Source organism: Watersipora subatra, chromosome 2 (assembly GCF_963576615.1).
Source record: "Watersipora subatra chromosome 2, tzWatSuba1.1, whole genome shotgun sequence".
Classification (NCBI taxonomy): Eukaryota; Metazoa; Bryozoa; class Gymnolaemata; order Cheilostomatida; family Watersiporidae; genus Watersipora; species Watersipora subatra.
This window is the reverse complement of record NC_088709.1, coordinates 57,059,585-57,078,452: the sequence shown is the minus strand read 5'-3', so window position 1 is coordinate 57,078,452 and position 18,868 is coordinate 57,059,585. Positions and strand designations below refer to the sequence as shown.

The following is an 18,868-nucleotide window of genomic DNA, read 5'->3' as shown; positions in this document are numbered from 1 at the left end:
ATAAATTATCATTAATACTAACTTGCTTGTGTTGATCCTAGTTCAGCTCATATTGTTATTTTTTCATTAGTTTACGTATTAAAATTGCACTCATTTTTATTAGAATGCTTTTAAGTCTACTCCTGCATGGTAATCATACTAATTCAGCTTCTAATGGAACTAATTACAAACTTTGCAGAATTATATTGAATTTCGCAATAAGTGAGGCGTGTGAGGATGTTGTATAACCGATTTGGTCAAGGTGTCATTGGAAAGGTCTAGACATATGCCACTCTATGCATTGCTAGATTCTGTGACCCGATTTGCTTGTAAACTACTATAACTAGCAGTTGGCTATATAGTGCATCTGTTTGATGGACACAAACAATGAAACCTGTCATCCAAATCCCAGTATAGATGGATTCATTATTTTTATTTTTTAGCGGTGACTCAAAACCTAATACTTTTTTCTCATTCTACTTCTTATTTTGAAGCTCTTATTTAAAATTTAAGCACTAAAAGTTCACAGAACTTCAGCTTGAGTATTCAAAAAGTGCAGTTAAAATTGACACTCCACAGTTATTCCTACACTGTTTTATATGACCGTGAAAATTGTTGCATAAAGGCAATTAGCTAAACTTGCTTTTCTCGATCAACTAATATTTTATTGTTGTGCTGAATATTTACAGCAAACAAGGTATGTGTAAAAGGCAATTGAACAAGGAGATCACGACTCACATTATTTTTTGAAAGTTTTAAATATGGTTCGGAAAAGTCAGGCTGGAATATCACCCATTATCTACACGCAGCGCTGTCTGTTGAAAACAACAGATTATACCAAACGCCTATAAAATCTTTAGAGATGACTCATACACATTTTACACCATATTGTATATGAATATGAAGCTAATACAATTTTAAGCTCGCAAAGTGATAACAAATTTTCAAACTTTAAAAATCAGATTGAAAACACTTCATTCTGGCACATTCGATCGACTTGCAACGATTGATAATTCCTGCATTACATATTTTCAGAAATTAGATGAAAAATAATGTGCTTTATATGTTTGCCATACCACTTTAACTTTATTCTAGCATGGCGTTCTGATTTTTCACGATAGAGCTCACTAGTTGCTATCGGATTAATTTATCTATGTGCCATCCTCTATAGAGATGATGGATTGGTGATAAAGCGATTCCGTGTCCATTTTTGAAAGTTGGGTATGAAAGATATCTCCCAATTTTGAGATAACTGTAGGCTTTAAAATTGCTCATCACTAACTCCCAATAAATATATAGATTTATTAGATCATTTAGATGCACACAGACATTGCAAAACTGAATTTTATGGTAGAGTAGTCGAAATCTCGACATTGCATGGATATTAAAAACAGTTTATAAACAGTGGCAGGTAATGTAGTTGCCATTGGCTAGTTTGAGTAAGCTAGTATCCGTATTGCTAAACTGACGAATAAAATTTGAGCGAGGAAGCTTTAGTGACATCACGTGTAACACAGAGTCGCTATGAGTATTTCAACCCCAGATAATGACTATCTGCCCAAATGAATTCATTGTATCTATACTATAATATACTGTAAAAGCTCTATTTAAACGCCACCTTGATTTAAGTGCCACCTCTAATAGAACGCCAATATGGAATAATGGCTGAAAAATACAGCGCCACCCTTTAATTAAACGTCACCTGTATTTGTACACCACTTTGACATTCTTGGATCTTCACGAACCTGTATTAGAAAGTGATCAGTAAAAAAGTGTCCACAAACTGTACTGTACTGTTAATGACTCAGTTACATCAATAACAATTAATTATTTGGTTAGCACTCTATTTTCGCCATTATTTTAGTGACTGTACCTGAGAAGATCGATTGTCACAAATATTATAACTAGTCTCGGATTCGAAGTCATTAAGGTCTAAATGCTATCTAGTCTTTCAGATTTTTTCATGTGATTCACGGTTAGTTCATTGTTTACAATCTTACCCGAAGATTTTAAAGCGTTTTGATGAACCATGAGAATACTCTTCAGGAACACCGTACGACATGATAGTAGTCAAGGTTATGGCATATTGTAGCATTAAAATTTACAAATGTCATGTCCATTTTCTAACTCAAATGCTTTACAGTTTCATCTTTAAAACTTTGAAAGTGACTTCAATGAAATAATTAATAACTGTATCCCACTAATAATTTATGTTCAAAGTAGTGCCTTGTTCAATTCAGACGGGTACTTCGACATATCTGAAAAATGGTTCAGCAAAATACTCAGGCCAACAGCTTTAACGTTGAGACACCCTTAAGCAGAATGCAAAATATAGGCCTAAGTGACATTAGCCTCGTTTTGCCTGTAATAGGGTTAGACTTCTGTCTCAAAACATATGAGTCAGTAGAAAAATACATTGTCACTTTCTATTTGAACAAGGGTTGAAAAATATAGCTCTATGATGCTCAAACAGAGGTCTATCAGTATATCTAAAATATCTTCACAAAATTCTTTAATCACTAATGCTTTTGTCACTGATATTGATTACGCAAAGTTTTTCTCTAGTGTTTCAAGGTAATTAGCATAAATGTAATGCCAATTGCTCTAATGTATTATTTTTAGTTCATTGGCTATGCGGGAGTTTTTCAAGGATTCACTCCGGTCTTAAACCTCTCAGTCAACATTATTATGAATCAACCGAGTGGCACGCCTCTTTCTATTAAGCATGTTGATGATGGAACAGGTAAGAAAATCACAAAATAATCCAAATACTTATTCCATTTGCGTTATTCAAGTTTTTGCATTAAAGCGAAGGAATTTTTCTGTTAAATTATGTATGCAATGGCCTATGTCATAAGAAGCTTTTATCTTGAGAAGCTTCCAAGTCACATCTCATTAAAAGCTTGGCTACACGTTCTAATGAATTTCGTGGCTGACTGTGAGTGTAGATACTTGCTGTCGCGGGACGCGAAATGCTACACAATGCTCATCAACTCTACAAAACTTTGCTCTACCCTGAAAATTGATAAACAAATGATAATTACCCTTGATCGTGTAACGATCATTATATCATCGCTAGATTTTTCAAGACGATTACTGGAGTCTAGTCAGCATGTTTATTGGCTGATATGAAACAGCCATGATTCGTATTTATAAAATAGTATTATCATACTTTTGGTTTACGGCATGAATCAAACTGTAGAGAACATGGTTTTCAACAGGTTTAATTATCTTAATTGAAAGGTTCTAACCTGAAAGGTTAGATGAACAGTTTCGCGTTACACTAGTGGTCTTTACAATCTGTTACAAGTGCAAATTTTTTGCTCACATAATTATTCGGTTGTGATTAGCCTTGTTATCATTTTGGTTTGAAAAACAATCTAGGATACCCCGAGTCTGCATTAAAAATGAACAAAATGGAATCGTGATTATATTAATATCAGCTATTTCAGGTGATCACAGATTAGTCAGTTTTATCTCTAACGATGTAAAACAGTATGTCTGCGTTTACATACTGCTTCGAAAACCATTACCACCAACAGATCCTTATTAAGCAGTTTTTCAAACTGTGGTATCAGCAACCTGATGTGATATTGCTATTATCGCATAACCGAAAGCTATAAATTGGGCTTGGTATAGGTTGGGTGTAAGTCTATAGCTACTATAATGTGAATATTACTAAGGCATTCAAAGCATTTTTTGGTGGAGGGAGATATGAGTCGCGAGAGAAAGGCAGGGGAAGAGTAAGAGAGAGGGAAAACAGGATATAGAAAAAAGAGGTGAGGTATAAAGATAGGGGAGAGAACAAGAATGAGGAGGTAAAGTGAAAAGAGAGAGGAGAGGCAGAGTTGGAAGTAGCAGGAGAGAGTATCAAAGTTCCAGCGAGACCCCATGTCTACTCATCACCTAATTTCAGATTTGTATTTTGAGATTATTGAAATACTCAATTGAAATATCACCAATTGTAGGTGTAGATTCAACACCAAATGATGGAATCTACACAGGATTTGTTCCTGCTCATATGATTGATGGGACTGGAGGGAGCTACTTTGGAATAGATGTAAGCTGAAGTACATATCACTCATAGCATACACAATAGCTATTATCTGTGGTGTTTCCAATGCTAATAGTGATATGTTAAAATCAGGCATATACAGTGCATTACTCAACTCACTATGGAATGTTTAGACCAGACTTCGGGCCTGAGCACGTGTTTTAAGATACTTTAAATAGTAGTTTTTATATGTTTCACATGAATAATATCGTTAGTACGTAATGAGCACTAATACTAGTACATATTATGTAATAATACTAGTACATATAGGGTACTAATAGTATTAAATATTTGGTAATAATACCAGAATGCATTGGTTATTAGTACTTGTAAGTGTTGTTTTGATACTATAATAAAAAATTGCAAACAAAAACATCATTTTCAAATTATCATTGCAAAAGCTTCGTATTTCTAACGATAAAATTGTCTATAAAGATGGCCGACAACGATAAAATGACGTCACGAAAAACGAAGGATTGGATGCTAATACTGATGCATATTGGGTACTATTACTAATGCATATTGGGTACTTGGCGAGGGTGAGATATTGGTGTGAAAACAGTATATTTTCCATTACTAATTCCATGGCTAGAAGTACTTGCACTGCCAATGATTTTCAATAGGAATTTTTCTTTTCAGCTACAGTATTAATTTTCCCTCTTTGAATAAGGAACAAATGAAATGGCAATCACTCTGTTCGTTTTTGTTTATTCATAAAGTGTGATGCGCACTGATTATCATATTATCATCAAAGATCATTTGTTGGAACATGTTGAAACTGTCAATCTAAAACAGATTTTATGCTAACCTATTCGGTTCACCGTGTATCTGAGTGTTACAAATACTATAAACTATCATTTTCTCATCTCTTACTGCGCTGTACATATGTTGTACAAGAGCAAGCACCTCTTACTGCCTGCCGCTGTACATATGTTGTACAAGAGCAAGGATTTTTCAAGCTGACCAATAATATTATAAGGATTTACTAAGCATGATTGCAAGACTGGCAATTTGACTTAACTCAGATGTATCCTGCGTTGTTATCACGCCTAATTATTAGGATACACATTGCTAGGGAATTTTGGTTTATTGCTTTGTTATTTAGGTCCATAATCTATTATTATTGGCTATCGTACAAGTTATATATTATATCACAATTGAAGTTTAAGTTATATCATATCACTATTGAACTACGAGTTAAATTATATCATTATTGAAATACAAGTTATATTATATCACTATTGTTATATCTCGCAGGTCAGTAGTGTAGTGTGCAACATTACTTGAATGTATGTATGTTTTGTCAAATTTACCAAAAATCGCAAATGCAAACCATTTTAGCTGTATTATAAGTATTTCTCACTATATGGGTATGTGGGAAATATCATGTCGCAAACAGCTCAATTAAGAAGTTTGCAGCTTTGGAATACAACATCGTAGCGAGGGTAGACAGGGGTTGATAAATCTGAACATGGCTTCTGCATAAGTTTAAATATGCATAGTTCTCATAAGTCTTATATCTACTCTCATAAGCTTTTGCTTGAAGGCTTTTGTTAGGAGTTTGAGTGAGTTTTTCATGCTAAAATGAGCCTGCATGTTGACAATAATACTGCGAAAGGTCTTCGAGGTTAAGGTTTTGTATTGTTTATTGCTCTAAAAGTAGTTTTTAGCGGTTTCTTCTTCAGTACCAGCAACTAATTATATGTTAGACCTTCCAGTGTGACAGAGTAACAATCATACATGTAGGAAAGGTACTCTCTGTTGCATCCAAATAAGTTTTCATAGTAAGTGGTAGGAATGGCAGCCCCGAAGCAATGAATTGGGTATTTGTATCTCCATGTAAAATACTTAGATGATAGGTTTCGCATAGGAACTAATTTTATATTACTACCAAATATCAATCTCAATTTGAACCTGTTTCTACATGGCTGTTGGTTAGTGTATACATAAGTTTCACTAACTCACAGGTTAATGTTACTGGAGAGGGACTACTCCCAAAACCCGTAGAAGAAGCAAAGAGTCAAGGAAGGAGGTCTACAGGCTATTCTAGTCTAGGAAATTTTTCGAGATACTCTGCAGGTAAAGCATTTGCATTTCTCTTTTGAAAAAAAAACTAGTTTTGACATTTATTGCAATGATTTGTCGTTTGAGTAGCAATCATTTTTTAGCTTTGCTACCTAAAATAACATGAGATTTTCAAATAGAAATTTTCAAAACTAGGGACCTTTATAGGTGTCCCAAAACCAATAGTATTGTGGGAATTTACTTCAGTCGTAGGTGCAGTAGAATCACAGATCTACTTGAGTGGGAGGTGAAACTGTAGGTGCAGTAAAATTACATAAGTACTTGAGTTGACATTCAAGTGTCTGTATGGGAGAGGGAGTTGTCTTTTCATTAGTATTTAATATATTATGTAGTTGTACTGCTACGTTTAGTCAACAGCTTAGATGTCCAACTACTTTTCATTGTTCTATGCTAGTTTGTGTATTAAAATTATCACTAGTTTTGTTGCAGCTGCCAACTTGATAAGCATATAAAATGTTGCAAAGAAGTAAAACGTCAATTAGCTGTTAGTTAACATGTTGGAGTGTTATATGTATTGTTTTTGTCTCAATCTACAGCCAAATTATAAAATATTTCCATTGACGATACCATATAAAGAGTATTTGCATTATAAAATAGGTTAACATAGAAATAAATAAAATTTAATTCAATTTTAATTTTATGTATTAAATAAAATTTAAATTAATTTTAAATGATAAGTAAAATAAACTTTATTTCACTCGTCATGTAACGTAAAATACCCAAAACTTAAACATCCCAGGCTGGATTATTTGAATCAATTTTGTTCTAACTTTATTTAGTAAATAAAATTTAAATCAATTTTAACTGATAAATTAAATAAAATTTAGTTTACTCTTCATGTAACGTGATATTCCCAAAACGTAAATATCCTCGGAGTGGATTATTAGCGTTGTAGGAGTGTCTATTGTGTAGATTCTTTTCATGTTCTACAACCATATAAAGAGTGTAGTATGACTCATTATAAAAAGGGTTCAGAGAAGTGTAATAAATAATTGCAGGAGGTGTAGTTGTTGTCGACAATTGGAAAAATGTACCAGATATAACACCACCCGATAGAGTCACTGATCTGAGTATTCACATCGCCTTAAGCGGCGAAGATGTGGTTGCACTAACTTGGACAGCTCCAGGAGAAGATCTTAACATTGGCCAAGGTTGGTTCTACGACATTTTATGAGCAGAGATTTGAAATGGTTTATTTTAAAATAAGTGTCACATAAATTTTGTATCTAGAATAGAGAACAATCTTTTTCATATTTGGATTGTTCCGGACTGTTTTTACATTTGTCTGCTTTAGCCTGATTTTATGGGATGGTAATAATGCAATAGTTATTGCTGTATAATATTATTTGGGCTGTTCTCATGTTTTCAGAGCAGCAAAAACATGATATTGTTGAAAAATGTTTCCACTGAATGAAAATGGAGCAGTAATAAACTTTGTTTACTGATTGATAATAGACAGTGGTTTATGATACATGCAAATCCTTCATCAATGTGGTCTCAAAGAACTTATTTCGATAGCTTTACTCACCTAAATGTATCGATAGTTGAATCAGTATTTGTAATTTCGCTTTATCTTAAACCATACTGAAAAGTTGATTCAGTATAAACACTTTGCACGGTAATACGAATTGTGAATAGTATTAAGTTTTTCCATTTGGTTAGCCAAAGATATTTTGTTGTTGACCAACACTACAATTCACATGCAGGCATGTCAAGCCCTAGCTGGGATTTACAGGAGAAAACAACTCTTGATTAATGCAAAGTAGTCTCCCAAGCATCATTTTTTGCAATTTTTTAAAATATTGAAACCAAAGTTCCTTTTGTACTCAAAAGTTTTTTCTTGTACTGATTATTCTCCATTCATTTTTATTCATATGAACTGTTCAATACCATTGTAATTTTAGCACAGCATTTGGGAGGACATTTTAGCTGCGTTAGTTCACAGACTTTCTAGAAACATTCTGTAGAAAGGATACCTTAACAATAAGTTCTATCGTTTCTAGTAGCTATGCCATTATTTGCAGCATCCGGATATCACTTTGGAGTGGCAGGGAAGGAGGAAACACACGGTATAATGGTTCTGCCTCACGATTGTATCCTCACCGATGTTTCTACTTTTCGAGTAGAGGCTGGAAGGCGTATAGAGTTACAGATTAATTCCAGTAAGCTTATGCAATTTTTAATGTTTTGCAATATTTTAAATTGTTTGTCATATAATTATGAGCAACTAGCTTTGCATTTAAACACTTGTGGATAATGTTCCTTAATTGTATTTATCAAGATCAGAAGATTAGGTCAAAATAGATTTGTCTTTTCATTTTGTTTTGAGAAATTGTGAAATATGCATTTCGTGTACGGCAATTATTTTTGGGTTTATAATAAGCACTAGAATAGAATATTTTTATATTTACTAGTCGAATGCCCGGCGTTGCACGAGTTTTAAAAAGCAGCTTATAAACAGTGGCAGGTAATGTAGTTCCCCGCCACTTGTTATTATCCTGGCACATTGCCAATGACTAATTTGAGTAAGCTAGTATCTATATTGTTAAACTTACTAATAAGAACCGTGAGAGCAAGGTAACACAGAGTCTATGCGTATATTAACCAAGATAACGACTCATATCATCCAAAAATTCCATTGCATCTGGCGTAGTAGCTTAATAGGATAGCTTTTCGCCAGGTGAACAGAGGTTCCATGATCAAATCATCTGCGATACAGATTTTTTATTCCAAGATTTTACCCCGCTAAAGCTGGACAGACAGCGAACGACAGACAACAAACTTGGATGATTATATATACATAAGTTAACTCGAAACAAGTAGTTTGCAATCAACAGCTTAGCTGTTAATTTTGGTTGTTGGCAGTGAAACATGCTTAAAACTTGCTCAAGAGTTGCCTGTAGAGCCAAATGTATTTTTTTACCAAAGTTGAAGAGTTGCAATAAAAGAAGGCTTCATATTGCTCGCGTCTCATCGTCTACTGCTATTAGACATGCCCGTCGGTTGTTTATTTGATAGTTAGCAGAGAAGATAAATTTATCGTGAGAATAATTTTGGTTCCTAATAGAAATTGAGAAGCATTGTTCTAAGTGTTTAATGTCACTGAACAGTATAACACAAGGACTAGCAACATAACAAATTATCATACCGTATGCATCTGTTCTGTTCGAGATAGACAAATCTGGCAAGATGACCCTTTGTTATGTGTCCATGTTTAAAGCCTCTTGTGTGACCACAGATTTAGGTTCTCACCTGTGGTTAGAAAAGTTATGTGAACTCATTAGCTGGTTCAATGTATTTAAATGCTCTGTTCTTCAAACAGGTAGCATCCCCTTAGAACCAATTGGTCTCAACATCTCTACAGACATTCTGACATTCTACTTTCGAGTCAAAGCTTACGATTCTAGCAATAACTCTGCCGAATGGTCAAATCCTGTTGCAGTTTCTTATTATGACCCAACCACAGTAAGTTCCATTCTTGTTCGCTTTTTAATAACAAATCGAATCCTGAAAGTTTGCTATTGGTTTTTATGTTGATATCTGCAGCTGTATACATCTAATGCAATACAGGAGTATACAGCACCGTTGCTGAGAATACAGTGAACAAGAAGTTTACCTTCTTTCCAATTTCTTTAAGATCTGCTTCAGACCACCTTGCATGTGTGTTATAGCTGTGTGATATATTGACTTGCCAATATGACGTGTCGATATTAATGCTATATCTACATGGCTATGTGATGCTAAGCTTGTATCGATATAAGGCATATTACATTGGTCCAATTTGTTTATATTGGTAATAAACCACCATTTATAATTAGATAATAAATACTATCCTCAGTTTATGCACGATTTATTGCTTGTGGTGACAAAATTAATTAGATGCACTGCCATAAATGCTATTGCCACTACACATTAATCACGGCAACACTTATACTACAATACTGAAAATCCAGCGGTTTGTAAAAACATTCTTCAGCAATGACTCCTCACGAAAAAATGGTCGTAATGGTAGAAAATTGTAGTTGGATTTCCAGTTTGTTTTGGTTTTTTTTAGTTTGGAGTAGATTGTTTCCATTTTAAAATAGTTGTTTTCTAACATTTGGTTTCATTACAATACAGTCTTCTTTTATGTCACAGCAAAACCTAACATCATTCATTATTCTTTAGTCATTATGAAAGAAAATATCGTATCGATATAGTCGATATTTAGTGCATATCATATTGAAATACAGAAAATTCATATCGCACAGCTACAATGTGGGTTGTACCTTTTTAACTCGCTGTTGAGCCTTTCCTTTAAGGGAATGTTTTTTGTTTATATTTGGTCTGCTGCTATGCATAGTTACAAAATGAGAAAGACGAGTCATCTCACTAAAAAAATTGTCCTACCCTAATCGCACCCTGCACCAACTCTTTCCTCATCACGTTCCTAAAAGTACAGTCAAACATGGATAACTCGTCCACGGATAGCTCGAACACATGGTTAATTCGAACATTTCCTTTGGTCCGTTCCCACGTAATGATAAATTGCTATAGATAACTCGAACTCAACACTGTTAATTCGAACTGTTTTTTTGCCCAACAGCTACCGAAACGGTTGTTTTCGCTTTAGAAAATCATTTTATTCAAAGCCATAGAGGTAAACTTCATCTTTTCGTAATTCATAAGCGTCGTTATTACTACCATCGGCAAAATATTTTTGTCAACGACTTTTCTAAAAGTTTGGTGTTATTTGATTTATACTGCGATACGATGAATAGCACGGGCTAACCGGGTCACGCGCGCAAGAATTTTCGCCACGCACATACAAAACAAAAATCGCATGTTGTTTTGTATGTGCGTGGCGAAAATCCTTGAGTGCGTGACTCGGCTAGCCCGTGATGAATAGTTTTCCGACGTTGATTCCGTGTTGAATCAACGTCGGAATGTTGAATGTTTAAAACGTCTTAAAAAATGTTGTAATTAAGAGTATACGTTGTCTGAGCTACAAAAAACTATTCATCGTTTGACCTAAACACAGAATACGTGTGTACATTCAATAAGTATCTATTAAAAAAGCGTGAGTGATATAGAATGTACCGTGAAACCTCGTAAAACTTCTAATTGAACTGCCTCGGAGTGTTGCTCTTAACGAATCCCAGGTAAAGTAAGGTAATCTGCATAAACTTCAAGAAAAAACGGCAAAATTGATCGTGGGTAAAACCCCCCAAAAAAAAGTCTTTTCTTTTGAGCATTTCAACAACGATCAAGTTTTGCCAATGTCAATCTGAAAAACGTCCTGACAATAACATCACCTCAAACAACAAACCAATCTCAAGTGATAGAAATATCTCTATACTTTTTCATGAAAACGTTTTAAACTTTACATTAGAAGCATTTAATTTGAAACAAGCCATTTGTGCTTTTGATTTATATTATAGTTTGTATATGTACATGTATCTACTAATAAATAAGTAAATATATGGACTTGTGACAGTGCTCTGATAACTTGAATGCTCTGATAATTCGAACAGTTTTGCTCGGTCCCTTGAAGTTCGAGTTATCCATGTTTGACTGTATTTATCAACATGTTCTGTCAATATTTTTTACATCAAGTTCAAGAAGTTTTTGGAATAAATTTTGGCAGAACGTTTTTCCTAGGTTCCATAACTATTATCACTGTTTGTGTTATTATATTGGGAAACATTTATTATTATAGTCTATTGTTATTATAGTTGAGTTATTCTTGTAGAATTACCTTTTCTGTTTAACAATTCGGGTTTTTTCTTTCTGCTACTCTTGTTCCTTTGGTCAAGTATTTACAAATCTTCTCGTAGCATCAGGAATTATCCTTACAAGTAGTACTTTCAGTCATTTTCCTGGCTTCATGGCTTGGAGTTTTGTCATTACATTAGTTCGATTACCCACTTTTCAATTATCTTAACCTTTATTTTTGTCTCAGACGACTACTACTACTACGACTACTTCTACACCTGAGCCGACTACAAAAGCAGTAAGCATTGCTCCCCCACCAGTTCTTGCTGAAACCAAGGTTTGTAGTATTTCTGAGTCAGATGTAGTTATTTTGTAAATGTATAGAGAGAGACTCATTGTGTCATCACCGGCTAGCTCCTGCGTTTGTTATTATTCTTACCTTATGAATAACTGTGTATTTCAATCAGATATGCTGTTCCAATTGTGACTTATTGATCAAAAAATATATTTTAGAACAGCTGCAAACTGTCAGAAACTCATTCGAGCTTTATTTGAAAAAGTTAATTTACTGTTATTGAAGTTTTACCACACTAAATTTAATTAATTAGTATTGTTTATTTTTCAAACCTTTTTTGCTTTAAGCAAATATGTTTTATAAATCTAAGAATATTTTCACAAGTTTAATGAGTAATTTATTTTAGCTAGAGCTATTTAACAAAATATTGAAGATCAATAATGTTTTTGTTATATTTTGGTTATAACTATTCTCATCTTAGTCCAAGACATTTTTAATGTTAATTACTTACAAGGTGAATGTCTGAGAATTTTTTTGAAATTCTCTTATATTGTTTCCTTAGCAGCGGTTATCGTTAATATAAACGGTTCATGGATTTAACTCTTTGAACTGAAGACCGGTATTCTGTCGAGGAGTAGAGTGTGTCAGAAGCCCGAACGGCCAGACAGTGGCATCTACACGGCTCTGTTTACAAATGCTGTTTATAAGTAACAGGGCAAACTATTGAAAATAATTCTTGCACAGAAGGCTAGACTTAGAATTTCACTTGGTTTTTTACGGTTTTCAAATATATTTATCAATTTCCTTTGCTATTATAAAAATTTTGTTAAGTTGATATCGGGAAAAATAATACGGTCCATTTGTGGGTATGTGATATACGATTGTGATGAACAATTATGTGATACTAACTATTATTTTGCTGATTATTACGAGTCCGAAAATTATTACGAATGTTTGCAATACATACACCCTAGCAATGGTTACAATGATCCCTACTCTAAGATGATGCGATAATAACCAATTCATGCGGTTGTTTTACTCTGACAATGACTGATGCATTCTGGTATGCATTAGTGAGAATTTTAAAAACGAAATATTGTAACTTTGTTTCTTGACCCTAATAAATTATACATCACCTCTGTTATTTTTTAAGATATAGTATTCAGTAGAATTACAACTGCAAAGCTTGCTTTTTCTTAGTAAGTTTGGGCCTTCACAGGTCATCTAGTCACCCAGTCTCATAGTTGCTCTAAATCTCTATCATGGCTTACATATCGAAGTTTGTTGCAGAAATCCAATCAATCGACAGCGATTATTGTGTGGTCTATTGTTGGCTCTGCTGCTGCCATCGGTTTGGCGGCTGGATTGGGAAAGCTCATATACGCATACAAAACTGGAATGAGTAGCATTGCAAAAGGGTAAGAAAAAGTCTTATTGAATATTTTAGTTGGAGAAATGTTTTCTATGATGTCCGATGATATGTCCGATGATATAGTCGCAAAAGTATGAGTTGAATTATAAGATTTGATAAAATGTCAATCATAATTGGTTGATTGCTTGATTCTTTTGCTGGTTACTTTTTTATAATTTGGGTAGGCTCTAGCTTGTGAAGTCAAACTCTAAAGACAAATGTTCTCTGTTTTGTGAACAACCCACATTTTAATGCTGAAATGGTTCTTTTCTTGTAAATGGTAAGATATTGAAGCATCACCAACATCATAAACATTTAGCGGAAATGTAAAGCTGACCGCCATCCTTTGTGACAGCATTTCATTTGTCAACTTAAACCATAACTGTCACGTACAACTTTTATCATATTTTCTAGGTAAATCAGACACGCTGATTCCGATTTTGTACTCAAGATTAAGATTGGTTCACTAACCTTCCAAGTCATTAAGGCTTTCTTAAAGCGTTTTAATAACTGTCTCGAAAACAACACAATCGACATAAGAAGCTCCGCCCATGAATATTTTTACGAAGCCTAGCTTTTTCAGGAACGGAAGTAAAGAATGTTTAGTCCTATTTAGAATAATAGAGATGGGTGTCTTAAAACCCATTATTATCTAAATATAGCCTGTAAAATAATCTCAGTCATTTATAAAAGGTATATAAACTATTTAAAATTGCTCATAGCTTGTTACATGATGTTTAAATAGGCTGAACGCTGAGAAAAATGAACTAAAAAAGCGCGGTTTTATTACAAGCTAACGTTGTTGTCGCGCTTTTTTGAGCTCATTTTTAAATATGCAATGTTAAATAGCTCATCTACCTTTCAAAAAATACTGAGATTATTTTTACCGCCTAATTTACGGTAGATAATAATGGATTTTAAAACATCAATTTCTATTATTCTAAATCGGTCTAAACATCCCTAACTTCCATTTCTAAAAAGCTAGGTTTTGTCACGTGTTTATGGGCGGAGCTTGTGCTGATCGGGTTGTTTTCGAGACCGATATTAAAACACTGTAAAAAAGCCTTCATTACTCTGAAAGTTAGTGGACCAATATTTATTTTGAATTCAAAATCGGAATCAGTGTGTCTGATTTACCCAGCAACTACGATAAAAGTTGTACGTGACAGTTATGGTTTAAGGCTAACTATGAGACCCTCGTTTTTCAAATTAAGTCTAAGAACTTATCCCAAGTTTATTTTTGTCGTTGGCTAACATTTCTTATATGATATGAACCAAAACCTTTACATGAAATCTTAACGCTAACTGGAATTTACATAAAATGGGGGCTTACGGTCACAGAAGCCTGCACTGTATTTTCTTAGGGGTATCATAGTTAAAAATGGGAGGTTCTGTTTTTGAAAACTCCATTAATTTTACAGTCATACTTCAACTTACGAACTTAATGCATTCCGAGACTGCGCTCGTATGTCAATTTACTCGCATGTTGGTGCAATTTATTTATATATAGAACAATTAAATATATATTGATTGGTTTCCATACTCTAAAAAAGCAAATAAAACACTCAAAACAAGATATTGTAACAGAAAGAACATGTTGGTTATTGTCCTTACATACTACATGCTTTCAAAAAACAAATAAAAAATAATGCAAGGAAATGTGATTAATTAAAATGTAAAATTAAATACATACAATAGCAGTTAACACTCGCACTTGCCAGGGAGGGAGATATAAGTTATCCTTCGTTACAACATTTGACTTTGATAAATTTGGATTTTATCAGTGTTAAAAGACAAACTTAGAAGCAAACCTAAAAGCAAACTTTCATTTTCAACTAAACGTAATTAAAATTTCTTCGGCGTTCATAGTTAAAAGTTTCTCGCTGGTTAGCGAGAAATTTTTCCTTTTTTTCCGCTTTCACGACTAGCCGGCCGTTTTAAGATAAACCTATCTAAGGACATTTGCCTTTGTCGCCCTTGCAACATGTTGCGATTAGGGCGAACACAGGTGTCGTCACAAATGGTTAATGCACGACCATTAGCCAACTTGTCCGAATGTCTATTAAACAGTTTGGATAGATAGCGTCGTTTTCACATAGCATCGTTTCAGTTACGCTGTCACCGGCCAATTGTTTGTCCAATGCCACCAGCGGTCGTGAAGATCGCTGCACCGTTTAGAAACTATGGTTAGTCCTTTTTGCGAACTAAATGCCCTGAATATAATCCTTCTGTTTGATAATTATGAATGTATTTCTGTCATATTGCCGAGCTTGCTCAATCACGCATACACATTTCGCATATTTTTCAATATTTTTCCGTTTAATATCAATTGTTATCATTTGCTTTTTCTTTGTATTATCTTTCATTTTACTGGCAAACTTTCAGTCTACGCACAGTACGTTTAATTCACATATTTCTGCACAGAAAATCGTGCACAAAAAACACGGTACAACAGTATAACCTGAGCAGTTGAAAAATACAGCGTGATGCTGTTCTCATAAAACACCTCCGGCATACTTGGCAACTGACTCAAGTGCTCGTATCTCAAACGTGGCTCGTATGTTAGTGCTAAAACTTGCTTGAAAGCTGGCTCGTATCTCAAGTTTCTCGTACGTTGGAGCACTCGTAAGTTGAAGTATTACTGTATAAGAAAACACAAAACATTAAAACAGCATCGAAAATTTCTGACTGATTAGCTACTTTGATAGTGATATATAGTATTACTCGGATTAATAGAACACAGCGCCCAATTAATTAATACTCCCCAGCAATGCGTGTACAAAAAATTGGTGAAGCGACAACTCAGCCTAATTATTTTTGTGAGACCAGTTTTTTTGACAAATATCAGTCTAACTTTAACTAACAAGCTTCATAGAATTCGTGGACAGCACAGAACTATGGGCTGACCAAATATTTAAATTTTGGCTTATTTATGTACATTTATATAGTTAGTTACATAGCTACAATTATGAAGACATCAACTATGTCTTTGACCTAAGGTACTGCATATGCCGAATTATTAAAAATGCTTTCGTGAGAATATTTTCTATGAATATAGTAACGATGACTCTACGATCTCAATTTTCACAAAAATACATGTCTTTCGCTGTCACGATTCTGTTAACAAGCATGTGGTCATCTAAAATGATTCAAAGGCTTCAATTCCAGATAGGAACAAAGCCTCTAAATGAAAAGAAGCTGGAAAGCTAAATTTCTAAATAGAAAAGCACCAGATAAGTAGAACTACTATGAGGTATTAACCATAAGTTAAAACTTGTGCAACGATAAAATAACTTTCTAAATTGGCGAACGAGTCGTTGTGTTGATACATGCATCGATGCAACAGCCTTGCCTTAGGTTACAACGTAAATTGATTTATCTTGCTAATGTTTGTCTTTTAACGAATGTAAAATCGCTCCTTTCATGACATCCTGTTTTCATGATGGTTGCAAAATTGTTACAAAGATACCTTCCAAAACTGCATAACATGTGTGTCTCATGAAAATGAAAATCCATTTTTATGAGACAGAAAAAACATCATTACAAACTCTCTAAAATTTCAAAAAATTTGTTTCTCGCTGAAACAATTATCCAATTAGATAAAAGCAGTACAAGAAAGTTCAATTAATTGAATCAATTCAATTAATTGAATTAATTCAATTAATTAAGTTTAATTAATTGAACGCCAACATTTTGCGGATGCCGTTGTAGGCATACGCTAAACTTTGAAGGATTGGCCGTATGCTAGCCAGATGATTACCGCTGCCCAAGATAGCTAATATTATCATTATCAGTAGCAGTAAGAACCTCAACAAGCAATCAGCAAGTGAAATTTAAAAAGCTGTTTGGGATACCCAATATTGTAAGAAAAGTCTATTAAGGGTCTGTTTCAATAAAGCAACCAAAAATGCAATATATTGACAAATTGTGTTTCGTCTGTCAGTTATAGTGAATTTGTGTTTGAGCATATTGCAAAGGAATATCTATTAATCAAATGAGATCTGATAAAACTATCCACGGCATGAACATAATTTCTGGTAAATAAATTATATGAGTCTCGTATATGAAGAATATTATAAGTAACAATAATAACCGAAAGAAAACATGGCTGCTGCTGTTCGACCTAATGTAAAATTACTGTAATTATGAATCCTAAATTAGGTGAAAAGTTAGACAGAAATGGTCGATACAAACTAATAATACCACATTATTGTACAGTCATCAAATTAAAAGGTTTAGTTTCTACTTGAAGAGCCAAAGGGGTGAGTTTGGGACGATTTTGGTTGAATCATGGAAAAGAACAGTTTACATGTATTTTACTGTTCAGTTAACAAGCTATTGCTATAATGTAAACCTTCTCGGAACGGGTTATTTATGTTGTTGGAGCTTCTTAATGCAGTCAATTTTTTCAATTTTCTAATATTCACACATATAAATAGTATTAGATAGTCTACGTTATCCGTTAGCAATCATTTATATATGTTAAAATCTTATCACAGAAAGAGAAGACCGAAGGCATAAATACAGAAACGAATTTTTTTTTTCAGGGTATTCCTTCATTATAATCAAAACAGAATAATAAGGAGGCCTTGAATTGGGAAGTTGTGCGACCCTTTTTCCCAATATTCGTTGTGTCGAGTTGGGAGCAGACGATTTCAAATAAAAAAGCTTACCTGCCTAACTGACTTTTCAACTAACTGACTTATGACCAGACACTGCAGATGATAGCAATGTAAATTACACGATATTTTTAAATTAATAATTTTTGTTATCAACAATAAGGCAATAAACTTATAAATTTAATTAGAAAGCTAAAACTTGAACTCTTAGTATAAATTTACAATTAATTTTTGGATAGTCATTTTGTCACTTAAAGGTTGACTTGCAACAACTTTCACATTACATTTATTTGGTATCAAAAGATTCACCATGTCTTACTATGTTGTGTTGTAGGTGCCAAACACGTAGAAATGTGATTACAAGCCCTTTAAAGCTCAAAAACGAAAAGCTGCCGTAGATTGGAATCTGTTTATTTATCTGACGTGTTCATTACAGTTTGGTTATCATCTTGTCACGTGATGTTCTCACGTGTATTGAAAGGCCAATAAAAAGCTCACTCTAAAACATATCGTAGCACTAGTTTTTGTAAACACTTCGAATTTTACCGAAGTCTCCGTATTAAATATAGATGCTCGCTACTTTACAGTTTGGTTTCGGCATTATTCAATCATCAAATCGTAATCTGATCACATGACCCAATACTTTGAAAATAATTTTTGCAGCACGTTTTTATTATCACAGGTGACCAACAGGCTCGTCATGATTATCAGACAATGGTATTTACTCCTTC

The 18,868-nt window shown here is 33.8% G+C and overlaps 2 protein-coding genes across 3 annotated transcripts in view; one reads left to right on the top strand and one right to left on the bottom strand.

The window, feature by feature from the left end:
- LOC137387006 (calcium-activated chloride channel regulator 1-like) overlaps nt 1-18,868 on the bottom strand; it is a 261,390-nt gene that overhangs the window by 153,778 nt on the left and 88,744 nt on the right. The gene's annotated exons all lie outside the window — the stretch shown is intronic.
- Nucleotides 1-18,868, top strand: part of LOC137387008 (calcium-activated chloride channel regulator 1-like) — a 58,177-nt gene that overhangs the window by 37,097 nt on the left and 2,212 nt on the right. Inside the window, exons 14-21 of the mRNA XM_068073285.1 lie at nt 2,602-2,722; nt 3,948-4,039; nt 6,001-6,112; nt 7,117-7,269; nt 8,143-8,280; nt 9,441-9,583; nt 12,060-12,149; nt 13,398-13,525. Of these exons, the coding sequence (XP_067929386.1) occupies nt 2,602-2,722; nt 3,948-4,039; nt 6,001-6,112; nt 7,117-7,269; nt 8,143-8,280; nt 9,441-9,583; nt 12,060-12,149; nt 13,398-13,525 (977 nt within the window). The remainder of the gene's footprint in view (nt 1-2,601; nt 2,723-3,947; nt 4,040-6,000; nt 6,113-7,116; nt 7,270-8,142; nt 8,281-9,440; nt 9,584-12,059; nt 12,150-13,397; nt 13,526-18,868) is intronic.